General features: G+C 41.4%; 1 protein-coding gene across 3 annotated transcripts in view; it reads left to right on the top strand.

Annotated features, from left to right (window-relative positions):
• Window positions 1-15,424, top strand: part of ephb1 (EPH receptor B1) — a 165,694-nt gene that overhangs the window by 110,774 nt on the left and 39,496 nt on the right. For all 3 annotated transcript variants that reach the window (XM_089007565.1, XM_089007566.1, XM_089007564.1), the window contains exon 6: window positions 10,462-10,586. In XM_089007565.1, the coding sequence (XP_088863691.1) occupies window positions 10,462-10,586 (125 nt within the window). The remainder of the gene's footprint in view (window positions 1-10,461; window positions 10,587-15,424) is intronic.

Raw genomic sequence — 15,424 nt, 5'->3', positions numbered from 1 at the left:
TTTTTGGGATACACACTTTTCACCTTACACACTCTGTCTGGGAACCAATTCAGTTCGTAAGCCATGGTATCACTGTATATTTTCACCGAGCTAATCTGATTAGCTTCAGCGAGTAGTCCACTGCTCCCCCCAACTTTAGAGCAGGGACCTATCTAGAGGTCGGGCACCACCATCTCTGTCCATTTGGGATATATATTTCGGGCCAGAGTTGCCAGCACAATTTGAGTTAGCTGATGAAGCTTTTCGGATGCGTCACCTTTATAGAAGTACAGATGACGGCTGAAGAAACATTTTCACAGATGGACCAGTCCTGTATTACTCAGAGCCAACACAGACGAATTGAAAACAGGGTTTTGTTGGGTTTTTTTCAGTGTCTCAAAACGGCTGACCGCGGTGCCAAAGGGATTTTTACATAGCTGGTAGATTGAAGCAAAATGCTAGCTGGTTGTAGTACTATAAGCTCCCTCATCCAAATCAAAAGAAAGGATTTGAAAGTTGATATTTTCACAATTTTTTTGACAGACGCCATCATTCCTTTCCTTTGTGGTTTCTTTCCAACCACTCAACGATAGCCCTTGTCCCAGTTCCCAGTTTTATTCAAGGCATTGAAGCTTTTTAACAAGGCTAACGACATTTCGAAATGCTCTTATCTCTTTCTCCCTTTGAGACTCACATCTGCACGAAGCTTTGTTGTTTTCTTTGGGTCTTTTGCTTAATTAGACTTTTTTTTGAAGCGCAACGCTGTCATCGAAACCTGCCGACTGTCCTGTCACTGGCCTCAATTCCACAGACACGGCTAAATTCCAAACGATCCAGAAAAACTTTTTGTTTCATGCTTTCGTGTGTTTTGAACTGAGCGCTCACATATGTGACTTTTCAAGCAGCCTTTATTTATTTATTTATTTATTTATGTATGTATTTATTTATTTATTTTAGCAGGGCCGACACATTGAACTACATAGTTCGCCTTTACCCGTTGTGTAGCTTCATCTGTGGTCATCGCTTTTATGTAAGCCAGCTATAGGACATCTGATTATAAGTTTACGGATAGCTTTGATTTTCAGTCGTGATGTCCGGAAAACCGTTTATCTTAATCCGAGCATTCAAATTGACCTTGAGCCTATTTTCATTCTGTACCTTCTTCCATTGTTTGTGCACGTGTCAAAAACGTTAGCTTTCGTTTCCTGCTGGGGCTGTTTCATGCTCCTGTTGGTTTGGAACATGCAGTTGAAAGGGAACAAATATATGGCTTTCATGGTAACGTGGAGTTGCAGTGAGGTGAAAGATGATTCCCAGTTGTTGTATGAAGTGATGTCAACACATAGGTATTTGCTGTTGAAGTTGGCCGGGGACTCACTTTGCTACGTTGTCCTGTCACGCTCTGTCGCATGTCATAGCAGTCCATTAAAATTGCTCATGTCACATGTCCATTTTTTTTTCTTGTCCGGAATGAGAAAAATGGAATCACTTTGGCAAGAGAAACATGGGGGAAATGTACCTTTCCATAGCTAACATTGCCGGGAAACTCAATATACGTAGTAAACGTAAATATGAATACAAACCAAAAAGAACATATCCATCTGTCCATCGATCTATGGATCTATCAAGCTAGCTATTGAGCCAGCTATCGAGCTAGCTATTGAGCCAGCTATCGAGCTAGCTAGGAAGCTAGCTATCGAGCTAGCTATTGAGCTAGCTATCAAGCCATCCATCCATATATTTATCCACCTATCTATATACAGTATTTGCATATTATTATTAGTAGTAGTAGTGGTAGTAGTATTAGTATTAGTATTAGTATTAGTATTAGTATTAGTATTAGTATTAGTATTAGTATTAGTGAAGTCATTGAGCCACAACATGTCTTGCAACTATTGTTGTTATAGTCTCATTGCTTATAGCAGCAGCTGTTTGCTCAGCGTGGCTACATGCTAATACTGGTTAGCACAGTTATGGATTTATGGCTTCCTGTCCCTAGAATACCAAACAAGTGAACAATAGATGCTCAGCTAGCTAGCTAGCTATGTATTTGATATATAGTGATATAGCTGGCTGGCCAGCTATCCAGCTAGCTAGTTATTAACTATCAGTTGGCTAGCTAGCTCTTTTTCTATCTATTTGAGTTACTTCCGGGTTGGCTAGTAGCTAACTATTTATTGTCTATTAGTTATCTATTCGCTAGCTATTAGCTATCTGTTCGCTGGTTATTAGCTATCTATTACTGTAAAGTTTCCTTGAGTGTTTTGAAAGGCGCTTATAAATTAAATCTATTATAATTATTGGTCAAAGTAAATAAAACGATGTATACAATGTATTCGTATAGCAAATTCCCTTAACAATCTCACAAAATTCCCCAAATTTCAAAAAGAACTGCCTGACACAACTCCGTACACGTTCAACATCAACATTCATTCATTCAACCGATGACTACAATTTAAAAACAAATCGGAATCCTTCCACCTGTTGGCCGAGGCTCACTTTTTCGAATAAATGATTAAAATAAAGAAATAAATAAAACAGATGCCGATTAAGTTTGTTTACATTCAGGCACAATCTGTTGACGGCTACAACTGACGCCGAGTCATTCAGTACGTGTTTGCTAGCCTCTACAGTCACATTTGAGCACTCCCACGTCACTCATCAATAGGTCAGGCCCTGACAGGCATTCATGCAGATACTACAGTGAAAATAACATCCCCGTGCCTGTGTGGGTTTTCTCCGGGTTGTCCGTTTTCCTCCCGCGTTCCAAAAACACGCATTGCAGGCTGATTGAACACTCCAAATTGTCCTTGTGTGCCCTGTGATTGGCTAGAAACTGGTTCAGAGTATCCCCTGCGTCATACCCGAAGACTGGTTGGATGTAACGGTCTTCCAGTATCCCCTGTGACACTTGTGAGTGTAGAGCGGATCAGAAAATGGATGGATGAAATGTGCAGGTCACTATTTTTTGTGGGTTTTGGCCATCGAGGAGGTCAAGTACATAACCACTGCGATAAACAAGTAACTACTGTATTGGATTGAGCAATAAAATTCTACCTCGGTATTTATGAGGGTGTTCCTGGATGTACTGTAAATCGACTGACCCTACACTGACATCACACTGTTCTTGTTTCGACTCCAAACTGGTTCGACGGCAGCTTTAGTTGATTGCTGGCAAGTTGTGAACTTAATTTTGACTCCGTCGCCCGAGGTGTTGATTAACAACCAACTCCACAAAATCGACAAAACACGCCATTTTGTTTTGTTGCATTGCCAGATGAATGCGTCGCCAGATCAATTTGCAAGGGCAAATACTTGTATTCCGACTGCCTGAGGCGATCTATTTTTCTTTTTCTTTCAAAATTTCGGCCTTCTCTATAAGTGCCAAGCAAATTCTTCTTAACCCTTTCCGGCATCCTGTTAAACTGTTCACTGCTGTACCACTCTGTTCACCGCTCTCCCTGACAAGGTTCAAATGAAGTGGTGTGTTAACATTCTGCATTAAAGTCGATCGGACTATTTACTAAATATTATAAAACCTCAATGTTAGCCAGGAAAAAAGACAAGTTGAACCAGCAGTCCTCACCATTCAAGTACAGTAAAGTCTCGTTATATCGATATTCAAGGGAGTCCGAAAAAATATCGATATAACCGGGACTATCGATATATCCGACCCTGTTTGCATGTAATTTTCTTCGTGCGTGCATAGAAATAGTATCGATATAACCGGGACTATCGATATATCCGATATCGATATAACGAGACTTTACTGTATTTTTATTGATGCTATTACTGTAGGGCACAGGTGTCAAAGTCAAGTCCCGGGGGCCAAATCTGGCCAGCCTCATCATTTTATTCGGTCCGCGAAAGCAAATCAAGCATGTCAAGTGCTCTGACGCTAGCGAAAGTCCGAACCAAAATTGCAAGTTGTCCCATGTAAACTACAATAACAGTCATTATTCTTTTGATTTGTAAATGAGTTATTTATTAATTTGTTGTGTGTTCTGTATGTGATATGTGAAGAAGATGAAACATTCTAATGATTTTCCCAAATTCATAACGGTTCTCAAGAGGAAACCATTACTACAATGTGGTCTGCGGCAAAAATTTAGTTAACTCCTAAGTATGAGTCTGGGGTTATCTGATCTTGAAATGGGTGCGGCTGTACAAAATACAATGCAATACATACCTATTGATTTATATAGCACTTTAACAACAGCCGAAGCTGTAACAAAATGCTAACATGGACAAAAGGCTATTGCTACCCCCTCGTAGAAGAGAAAAACATTCCCAGAGGTCTGACCAGCGCTTTATTGGCAGCCCCTGCAAGAAAAACCAAACCCGAACAAATTCGGGAAAGGCGCTCCACGTCATGTTTTTCAATTCCCGAATAAATGAGTGAATGAGTTAAAGACCTGACACTCCATAAATTGCGAGTTGCTCCAGACAAATGTATTGTCTGTAAAAACTGAAAAAAAAAACAGAAACAGAATTCAACCTACAGCAATACTTAAAATGCCATCATTTTTACACCACAGGCTGTAATGCAATGCATATTTTCCCTCCTTTACACAGTCCACAATTCGCATCTTTTCTCTTTTTTGGGGCACACTCAATACTTCTCTCTCCACAAACCCCTGCATCATCCATGACCTACATTGTGCGCCAGCATCCTTCTCACCAAAGATGCCAAGCATAGCTCGGGCACAGTAATCCCTTCTATGGCTCTTGTATCTGAAGAGCTTCTCTGCCAACGATGTAAACACTCCATCCACGGCCATTGGAAAAGCAAGTCGAACCGTGTCCATTAAGGCTAATCTTTAAAAATAAATAAAATGACGCATGGAAGTGATCTGCACTCTGTTTCCGTACACCACATGCTTGCTGATGTCGACCAGTGTTTTGGAAACGACGGGGGCCTTAAACGTGTTTGTCAGAAGGATTGCGGGGCAGCCGCCTGGGGGCGCCGCTAGTGCCCGAACGGATTATGTAGAGTGCCAGAATCCTCCGTTTTGCAGAGCGTAATTTGCCATTATTTAGCGCCATATGGCTGACATAGCTTCTGCACAGCAAGTATCAGTCTTGGGGTATCGGAGTGTAGTTGTCAGAGATGTTCGATCGGACACTGTGGACAAGACTCGAACCCAGAAAGATTGTCTTTTACTGCCGGCAGGAGACGTGGCCATTCATGACAGACGGCTAAATTCTGCAGCCCTCTGACAAGCTATTTATTGAGAGCATATGCAAATTTAAGTGATACAATAGTAAAACATACTTTTATTGATGAGAAGACCACACCTCTTGAGTTCTAAGCACGAATAGCTGTAAGCAATAAAACAGATATTTTAATTGATTGTCTTTTCCATGAACTGATACATTTGTAACCTGCCTAATAGGCTCTTCCTGTGAGGGAGTTTCAAGTCCTAAATTCTGTCCAAGGCCAGATCTCCTAGATGAAGATGGCAGTTTAACTGGGCTGTGTCTGTTTCACTCAGATTTACTGTGGCCATCTGCACCTTGACTATTGGCCTATTGTTTGGTTGGCCAGCTAAGCATGGGGTATTTAAGTATGATAACTTCTTATTCTCCATCAGTAGTATAGTAAAACCTTTATCAGCAATGACGAACGGTATCTGTATCGCCTTACAGTTACAGGACGGTTTGACGTAATGACGCTTCATTGAAAAATATCAATTCTAATAAAATGACAGCAACACCGTGAAATTAATGATCCACTCTTTCTGGGTCTTCTTAGACAATTCTATAAATATTTCAGTCTTTCTTCACTCCATTTGAACTCTTCTCATTTAATTCTCTCTGCCTCCCTCTGTCACAGGCAGACAGTGAAAGACTCTGACTTTGATTAATGGCGAGCCAAGCTCCGTATTAAAAGCCAGGGGCAGCAAGTTGGGCCAGATAAAAGTAGAGCACCGTAGCAATGGAGGAGAAAAGGGTTGTGGGTGTGGGGATGGGACACAGTCACCAATCATTGTCAGCGTCACTGTCCCCGGGTGACAGCGGGGGACACACTTGGGGGCGACAATGGGGCGTCATTAGGGTGAAACTGAACCTCATCCAGACATATTGGCTTTTCTTTTCCCCCCCAAATAGGACACAAGGACAAGATAGTTAGCAACACCATTTTTTTGAATTCTTAAAATTTCATTAAAAAAAGCTAACTCTTTCTACAATTGGACACTTCTGCAGATACAATATGTACTTTAAAATCCAAATTTGGGTGAAATGTGACTTTCCTTCTCTGACTGACCATTTCATTCTACGTCATTTTTTTTAACAAATTCAATTGAATCTCTGTATCTATTCGCTAGCCAATAGCGATTTTTTTTTGCTAGCTAGTAGCTATATATTCGTTGGTTATCTGTACTTCTTCTAAGAAGTACAGATGACAGCTGAAGAAACTTTTTCATCGATGGACCACTCCTGTACGACTGAGAGCTTACACAGACATATTCGCTGGTTAGTAGCTAGCTATTCACTGGCTATGAATTATCTATTCGCTAGCTATTAGCTATCTATTCGCTGGCTATTAGCTATCTATTCACTAGCTATTAGCGATCTATTCGCTAGCTAGCTTGATTGCTATCTATTTGAGTTACTTCGGGGTTGAGTGAACGCCGGCGCGTCTGGCTGCCGCTGCTCACCCACACAAAAAAAAACGTATCCTGTGACCTTGAGAGTTTTATCGATAAACTTATTTTAACTGGTTATAATTTAAAAAAAACAATAATGCACACTTCAGATGATGTCTCCCACAGAGTGTTGGTAGAAGCACTTCTCACAAAGTTAAAAGCAGCATCCAGCAAACCAAAAATCAGAATAAAACCTTAACCAATCCGCACGCAGTCATACCCAGATTTACATCAAAAAAGTTTTGAGTTTTCTCTGTGTTTGACAGTTGTTTACTTTACATGAACTCATTCACTGCTGGACGTGTGCAAAAATGTGTCCACTCCAATGCCAGGGTTTTTGTCATATTCACTCAAATTGCAGGACCTACAGAATATTGAGTTTTAGGACTGCATAAACATTCAACTCAGCGTAAAAAAAACAAGATTATTTTCTTTCATCATAAAAAAAGAGTTAATTCCTAAATTATGTCGGTCTGGAGTTATTTGAGCTTGAAATGGTGTGCTGTACAAAATACAATATATACATATTGATTCATATAGCGTTTTAACAACAGCTGAAGCTGTAACAAAGCACTAACAAAACACTAACTTGGACAAACTGCAAATGCTACCTCCTCGTGGAAGGGAAAAACATTGTCAGATGTCTGACCAGCACTTTATCGGCACCCCCAGCAAGAAAAAAAAACAAAACTCGAACAAATTCAGGAATGGCGCTCCACGTCATGCTTTTCACTTCCCAAATAAATTTGGGAATGGTCGTGAATGAGTTAATTTTTGTTTGTGTGACTGGATTCGATTCACTTGTGACACTTCTCAGACAAACGCCACCCTTGCAAAGTTAAGCCCAACAGACGCATTCTGAAAGTTTGGGTTTATTGGTCAAATATGTTGGAACCTTTGACACATCCCCGACCAAACTGAACTGAACCATCATGCTGGTTACAAGAGCAAATTCATGAATTAAGATAAGAAAACCTCTATATTTCTCATTATGAAAAAGTGCAATATACAGCAGCAAAATTTGGAGAGAAGAAAGTAGAACACATAGAAGTCCAACAATTTGTCATATGGGTTACATTACAATGGAATTCTTCCCCGAAGGAACCCGAGTGGACTCCTATTGTGACACAATTTATGAGTTCAAGATGATGTCTTGTGAAAACAATAAATTGATGTTTGTGGTTGACAACATGTGGGAAAGTTCCAGTCGAAACCAATCGGGTAAGCCCAGTTAGTTTCCCCATCATGTTTTGTTTTGTTTTTGCGAATGAGCACATGCATATAAAAAATATTTACGAGAAATGCATTCCCAAATGCTACTTTTCCCACTGCAGGGATTTGATGTGGTGTGCATCTTCCCCACACTCCCTCCCATATGTTCTGTTAGGACCAGCATGTGCCTGTAAATTGATAACGTGGCCCAGAGAGTGCTACCTAACCTGGCCGGCTTACTGGAGCATGAAGCCTGCCGGAGAAGGTTGCGAGGTGACGCTCAATCTTCACACTCTCTGTCCAGGGTGGGATTAAGGGTAGAGCCGAGGGTAGTCGGTTGCCAATGAATCGCTTTGCAGCGACGGGATCAATCGAAACCCAATGTTTGTTTACATACTCGTTATCAATCACTCCAGTTTAGAGACATTCAACCACTATTAAAGCCAAATAATAGGCCATCTAATTCAAATCAAACTTGGCATGAAGGGAAAGAAGCCACATGAATAACCAGTTTATTTGTTTCAGGGTTTGTTCTTTTACAGAACGCCTGAGACTGAGGCTCCATAAGACTCAAATAGAAATAAGAGATGCGAAAGAAACTACTCAGGAACAAGATAAAGAGGGGTATTAAATTGAAACAGGATGCCATTTGCAGGCTTTTGAGTACAGAACAAGTTGAGGCCAGGTGGAGAAATGATGGGGCTTCAGCAGTGAGCAGGCCAAGAGCCAAGTGAATGATGGCAGGAAAATGTAGAGCAGGCGCTCATGGAGTCCTTATTTTTATGTTTTTTTTTTTTTCAATGCCTGCAGTGGAGAGAAGCGATTCCTCATCTCAATGTGAGCCACTGCGGTTTCGTTTTTTTTAATCAAACCTACTTGTCTGTTTCCAACTTGGGGTTGCTGATGAAGTTTGTTTTGCTGCTTTGAAAACACATTTCGATTAGCGTCAAGTCATGCTCTCTCATGGTGCTCAAGACATCGTAGATGTGATTAAAAAAAATCTTAGTCCTCAAAATATTTATTTGAATGTTTATGTTTAATCTCTATTCATAAAGATTAGACCCAAGCTCTCTTTCAATATTTTGTGATCGAAAAACTCCAAGACCCCAGTCCTCTCTTGGCAAGTCGGTGACATTTAGAAACCAGACAGTCCACCTAACTCACACAAAAACACACCCAATAGATGCAAAACAAATCTTGTTTTCAGCACCCGGGAAATGTATTATTTTTTCATCCCCTCATACGCAGATGGGTCTAGGTTATTCAACTTCCTTGATGCTTCTGTCAGTGGTGACAAGGAAGCACCGAATCTGTAAATGTCACACGTGTGAATGTCTCCCGAGAGATAACGATGGGGTAATTCATTCTGCCTTGGCACATGGCACCTCTTCTGGAAAGGGAGCGGGGGGAAGGGGGTTGGGGGTTACAAACCCTCAAGTTTTGGCCTTAACTTCCCCTGGGTTGATGATAAGTCTTTGTGCAAGTTACTTTGGGCAGGTTTTTATTGAACCTTAACACCTACCGTCTGTCCTAGTCGGACATATACTTTCCACTTTAAAGTTTTGAAAACGCACACAATTCTACTTCCTGTTCCAACATAACAGCCCCAGCTGAGGAGTTCATGCTTCAAAGAAGAGTCGTACGGGTAAAGAACAAAATATTTGGAAGGAACAGAAAATGGCCGACTACCTGTGATTATTGAGGCAATTGGATGAAGTCAAGTCATTTAAGATTACAGTACGTCTGCGGCTTGACCAAAAAAAAGCAAGAAAGGTTGCAAAATGGGACAGTCATGGGCTAAAATTAACACCATCCTTCCATACATTTTCTTTCACTTATCCTGGATGGAGTCGTAGAGGCAGCAAAGTAAGCCGAAAAAGCCAGACTTTGCTCCCTTCAGCCAATTTGTCCAAATCGTCTGGGAAGATCCCAAGATGTTCCCAGGCCACCTCAAGGACATAGCTTCAGTGTACGACATCTTTCCAAGGGCTTCCTCCCACTGTGTTGTCCCCAGAGTACCTTATCTAGGTAGGCATCCTAAACTGATACCCTAAACGGTGGTCCTCTGAGCAATAACAACTATTCTTAAATATGAAAGACTATATAAAAAAAACTACAGAGGAACTAGAGTCATCTAAATTATTATCATATAGAAAAGCAATACCCTTAAGATTCCAACTGACAAGCCAGTGTCGTCGCAAAAACCAAACCAGCGTATCATTTTGAGAATTTGCTTGCTAATTAATTTCTCAAACGGACTAAGAAGCAATCGCTTTGCTGCCTTGGCTGTTGCTATGCTCATTTGTGATATGATCGTGAGTTCATTGTTCCGTTACTACCTCACTTTTTAGCGGCTCCAATGTCAATGGCATGCTGCCTTGGACGCGTAATCCTAAACCCCAACATAGTGACCATGTGATTAGCGGACAATTAAAGTAGGCTGATTGCATCTGAGATTGTTTGTAAAAGAAGGTCTACAGTACTTCCTATTGATTTAAATCATGTTGTGTTCAATTACATTTAAGAGTCATATATCGTCCAAAATCAGATTGTTGGCCGAGCGCATGCAAGTTGATCGAGACACTCAAAGATATGCGTCTGTGTGTGCGTTTTCTTACAGCTCCTTCCATTGTTCCCATCATGCATCAGATCAGCTCCACCATGAATAGCTTCACATTGTCGTGGCCGCAGCCAGAACAACCCAACGGTATCATTCTGGACTATGAGCTACGTTACCATGAGAAGGTAAGCGATTCGTTTTAACTGATTGAATGAATTCGATTCGGGGGGGGGGGGGGGATGGGGGGGTCACATGTCATGAACCCAGCAGTCATGCACCTTCCCATGTCCACCGAAAATTACTTCAGTCCCGACATTCCGAAAGCTCTGTTGCCTTTCCATCGCAATGTTGTAGTCGTCGTTCCATTCTTAAGTCTTCATAGGGTACAGTAGTCATAGGTATGATAATCAAAATGGAGTTATCCTTAAACTCAGTCTTCGTTTTAAATATTTAGCACTATTTTTATCTGCCCGATCTTTTGAATCTGAACCGCCGGGGCATGTCAAATAAAATATCCGTTTTGACACACGATACCAAAAACCGAACCGGAAATCCAGGAGGCTAACCGGGTTGACAATGTTTTCATTGTGTTTGCGTAATCAGTCCCCTTGGATTCCCGTTTCGGATGAAGCAAATGGGTTGACCTGCGCTCACGGTGCACCGACCTTCCCCCTCGCTGTGGAAATGCATTGGATCTGAGGGGTGAATCGCATCGATCTGTCTGCTCTCGCACAATGTGTCTGCTTTATTAAGTCGCCAGCCCAACCCCTCGGAGCCTACGCTGCTTCAATATTGACCTGGATAGTAATTTTCCAAGGCCTTGGATAGAACGATAGCAAGAGATCAGAGGCTCCGGATTCTCTTCTTTCAGGGCCCCTTGTTTGTCCCTCTAAAACGGATCGATAGGCAGTGCCATGTTGGTCATGCACTTTTGCCTTTTACGACATTTGGTGAACCATGGCTCATCTCTGCTTACGGTATCATAGATCGAAATCCATACAATATATAAACGACAGTGTATATTATATATTACAAAAAATATTAGTCAAGCTTCATGGATCCATATCTGTAACTCATATTTATGATATCTTTATCCGTCACCGTCTTGTTTAGCTTTGTTCATGAAACGGATTCCAATCGCCAAGGACTTGAGAAAGCTTATCTTACAGACAGCTTAGTGTCATGTAAATAACAATTATACCACCTCTTATTAGTTCATGAATACCAATGAAAGCTAATCCTATTGATATTTGCATAGCACGTCGGCACGCCAACAGATGAGCACGGCGTAATCGCAAATTAGGGAATCGCTAAGGACAGAGTGGCTAATTGCGCTGGGATAATTCAGGTGAACACACTCCACTGAAAATGTTTTCGATGCTTGACATACGGTCTGAGCTGGAACCGAACTGCTAAGGTGAGCTACGTCGACGTGTGTTTGTCGCATCTTGCTACGTTCCAGACGAGCCAGATGAAGGAGCTCTGATAAATTATGATATCTGGTTCTGATAAATCATCCTGGTGAATATCGATGATCAGAATCAGAATAATCTTCATTGTTAATTATGTAGAACATACAAGGAATGTGTCTCCGGTAGAACACGCTGCACGAGTAGCATCATAAAAAAAAATTGTAAAGAAGCACTATACAGTTGTATTTGAGTTACTGGTTAGAGAGTTAATGGTGACAGGGGAAGAAGCTGTTTAAATGTCTGCTGGAGTTGGTGCGCATGGATCGGTAGCTGAAAAAGGTGGTGGGCAGGGTGCGGAGGGTCCACTAGGATTTTTCCGCGCCCTTGTTTCGATTCTCAATGTGGCCTCTTACTGACGATGAGGTATTTACAGAGGGAAGATTTTTGCAATATCTATAAACACACACCCATGCAAAATTCGAGCAGCCTGCCACCACCCCTTTCCCCCGAGTTACTAATCTCCCGGATAATGAAATCGTAAAAGGATATACTCTAATAAAAAGAGTCTTCTACACGCTGCTTCTATTTCATGCATCCGTCAGCTCTGAACGTTATTTATTTATTGAAATCTGGGCGTGAGTGTCCCAGCAGGCTTTGCACAGTCAAGTAATCCTCAACCTTGCGGAAAAGTCATCTCGCCGCGTATTCCATCATTTTCTGTCTTGTTATGAATTGTTTTTTTGGGGGGACATTTGTGAAAGATTGTGAAATGAATTCATTGTAAGGTGACGTCCATATTAAGAAGTAATGGTGAGATATAATGGCAAAGTATTGGCATGGGTATCTGAAAGAAGTCAGTACATTCTGTTTAAATGGCTTCCAGGAACTCCCGGAAAACAAGCTAAGCGCTGCAAATAATCGGCATGCAAATTGAGGTGCAAATTACAAATACGCCCGAAGGCTCCTCTCACCTTCTCAAGCCACATGATGCAAGTTGGCAGCAAGTGCTTTCAGGAAGTTCAAATTAAAAGTTGGTGGGGCAAAAAAAAAAAAAGAATGAAATATTACACTTGTTCCCCCATCTTGCCAACTTGTGCACTCTTATTTTCTTGAGAATTTGGGCAGGGGAGAAATAACTCGTCGTCGCAGAGGTCAGGCCCTCTATTAAGGCTACAGCTGAATAACCGCGTGTGTGTGTGTGTGTGTGTGTGTGTGTGTGTGTGTGTGTGTGTGTGTGTGTGTGTGTGTGTGTGTGTGTGTGTGTGTGTGTGATTTGTGAAGTCCCCACAAGGCTGCCAAAATCCTGGAAAATTAAAAACAAGAAATATGCCATTTGCAAGTGATTCCTGAGTGTGCACAGGGTCAAAAAATGTGTGTACTAAAATAAAATTTTTATGAGTTTCATAAAGGTATTTTTTCACCTCGTCCCCACTATGTGCAAAAACGTGTGTGTGTGTGTGTGCGTGTGCGTGTGCATAAGAAAGAGAAACTAAGAGAGTTAGCATTAAGTTCATTGTGGATTTTAGCAGCACTCCTGTATGTGACATTTAATAGTAAGAAATAGTTTTCCCCTGTGTGGTGGTACCACATTCAGTAGATCCCCACAACTCTGAAATGTCACTTTAGACTTTCATACAATAAATCAGCTCCTCAAAGGAAAAAAAAATCCAACTCGACCCCACTAGCTCGCGGCGCATTAGCAGAGGCATGGAAGGTGTCCTAGTGATGACTTTAGATTTCAAATAAAAATCGCATTGCCTGTTTTTCTTTCTTCTTCCTTCATAACTACTCCCCCCACACCGCCGCGCTACTAAGTTGTCAGTCTCCAGGCGAATAGACTGCAGGGTATTGTCGTCCGCGTAAAGTTGCTGCTAAAGGAGACAAAAAATAGACAAAGTAAACTGAGCCGTATGAAGTTTTACCCACATTTACAAATAGCTATCGTTTTTTTTCCGGTGAATAAGGCGCACCCAAAGGCCTTGATTTTCTTCAAAAGATGACCTTTTTACGCAGGTGCGCCTTATATGTGAAATAATAGTGTCAGGAGCCACCAACTCCATTCCCCCCTGTAGAAAAGGTAGTGGGTAACCCTAGCCTCTACTATCATGATCTGGTTGGCGACCAACAGTTGGCGCTGTCAGCCCTGCCTGCAGCCTCGCAGGTGCTGGTCGTTACAATCAGTGGCAGTCAAAAGGACTCCCGGCACGACCATTCGGCGTCGGGTCATTGTATGCATTGTATGTAATTGTATGCTGTGCATGTGTTTGTTTCATCTTGGCAGACTTTTACTCTGAATGCAGCATTCATTGGGGGTGCGCCTTATACTCCGCTGTGCCTTTATACACCAGAAAATACGTTATTTTGTTTACTTTCACCTCCTAAAAATCAATATTTTGTGGGTCTTGGAATTCGAGTGGCAATGACAAAACACTTGCACTGGAGTGGACAGATTTTTACACATGTCTGGCAGTGAATAAGTTAATTGAGATCGCAATTTTGGCCACCGCAATTAAATGAACCTGATCATTGGCGACATTTACATTTAAAGCGTGGAATCTGCTGCACATCTAATAAAAGCATGTTCTCTCATAAAACCAGTCATCAACCCACCTCCAGGGGGGCCCCCAACATGTTATTAAGTCTTCATTAAGCTCCCTCAATAACAAGCGTAGAGCAGAAGCCTAAAGTCACTTGGTGGGCCGATGAAAGGGAGTCACATTGAGAAGAAACTACAGTAAACATTGGCAAGGCGGAGAGCCATGGCTAAGGGCTTGTGTGATGATTGGTATCAGATCGGGAGAATAATCATGTTTCTATTCTTAGCATTGATTCTAAAATGTTCCTTTATATGTTTTCAAGTATCATTTGATGTTCTTGTTTGTTGAAAAATGGTGCAATAAAAATACAGCTGTTTTCCCAATCATGAGTAGTTAATCACAATTACAGTAATCCCTCATTTATCGCGGTAATGTGGACTGGGAGTAAGTAAGTATTCATTATTATTCCAAATGACAAAATGGATATAAATACAGTGATGCCTCGGTTTACGAACCCCTTGGCTTACGAACTTTTCGCATTACGAATGTTAAATTTATGAACATTTTACCTTGGCATACAAACTATTTTTTGGGATACACACAAAGCTGCCACAATGAGTGTTGTGTCATTCGAGAACAAGAAAATGGCAGCCGGCTTGTTTTGGTCCTCTATTGTAATGGGATTATTTTGGGTGCAAAGGAACCATGCACACCCTGAATCTAAATGTTATTACCCCCGCATTGCTTGTTATACAGCCGATCTGCAATCTGCGTGTGAGAACTTTCAGCCATTTCTTATCTCTGAAGAGGCTTGAGGCAGAAATGCAACTGACCACAGAACTGGTCGACGTTACACCACCTGCTTTGTTTCTTTGGGTGAACATAGGAAACACATACATGGACCGCATTACATACAGTTTCACTTGCAATTCTTCGTGTGTTTACAAACATGTTTACAATGTGTAGAATTTGAACGGGTCCAAATGTGTGAGATTTACAATTTATTTATCCCAAAGTCAGATTTTCAGCTACTATCTGGAGAGTATTTGAACAAATACGACACATAAACAAGGC

The sequence above is a fragment of the Hippocampus bargibanti genome, linkage group LG11 (genome assembly GCF_051943395.1).
Source record: "Hippocampus bargibanti isolate YZ-2025 linkage group LG11, ASM5194339v1, whole genome shotgun sequence".
NCBI classification, from domain to species: Eukaryota; Metazoa; Chordata; class Actinopteri; order Syngnathiformes; family Syngnathidae; genus Hippocampus; species Hippocampus bargibanti.
The sequence above is the reverse complement of the archived record's forward strand: the minus strand, read 5'-3'. Positions and strand labels throughout refer to the sequence as shown.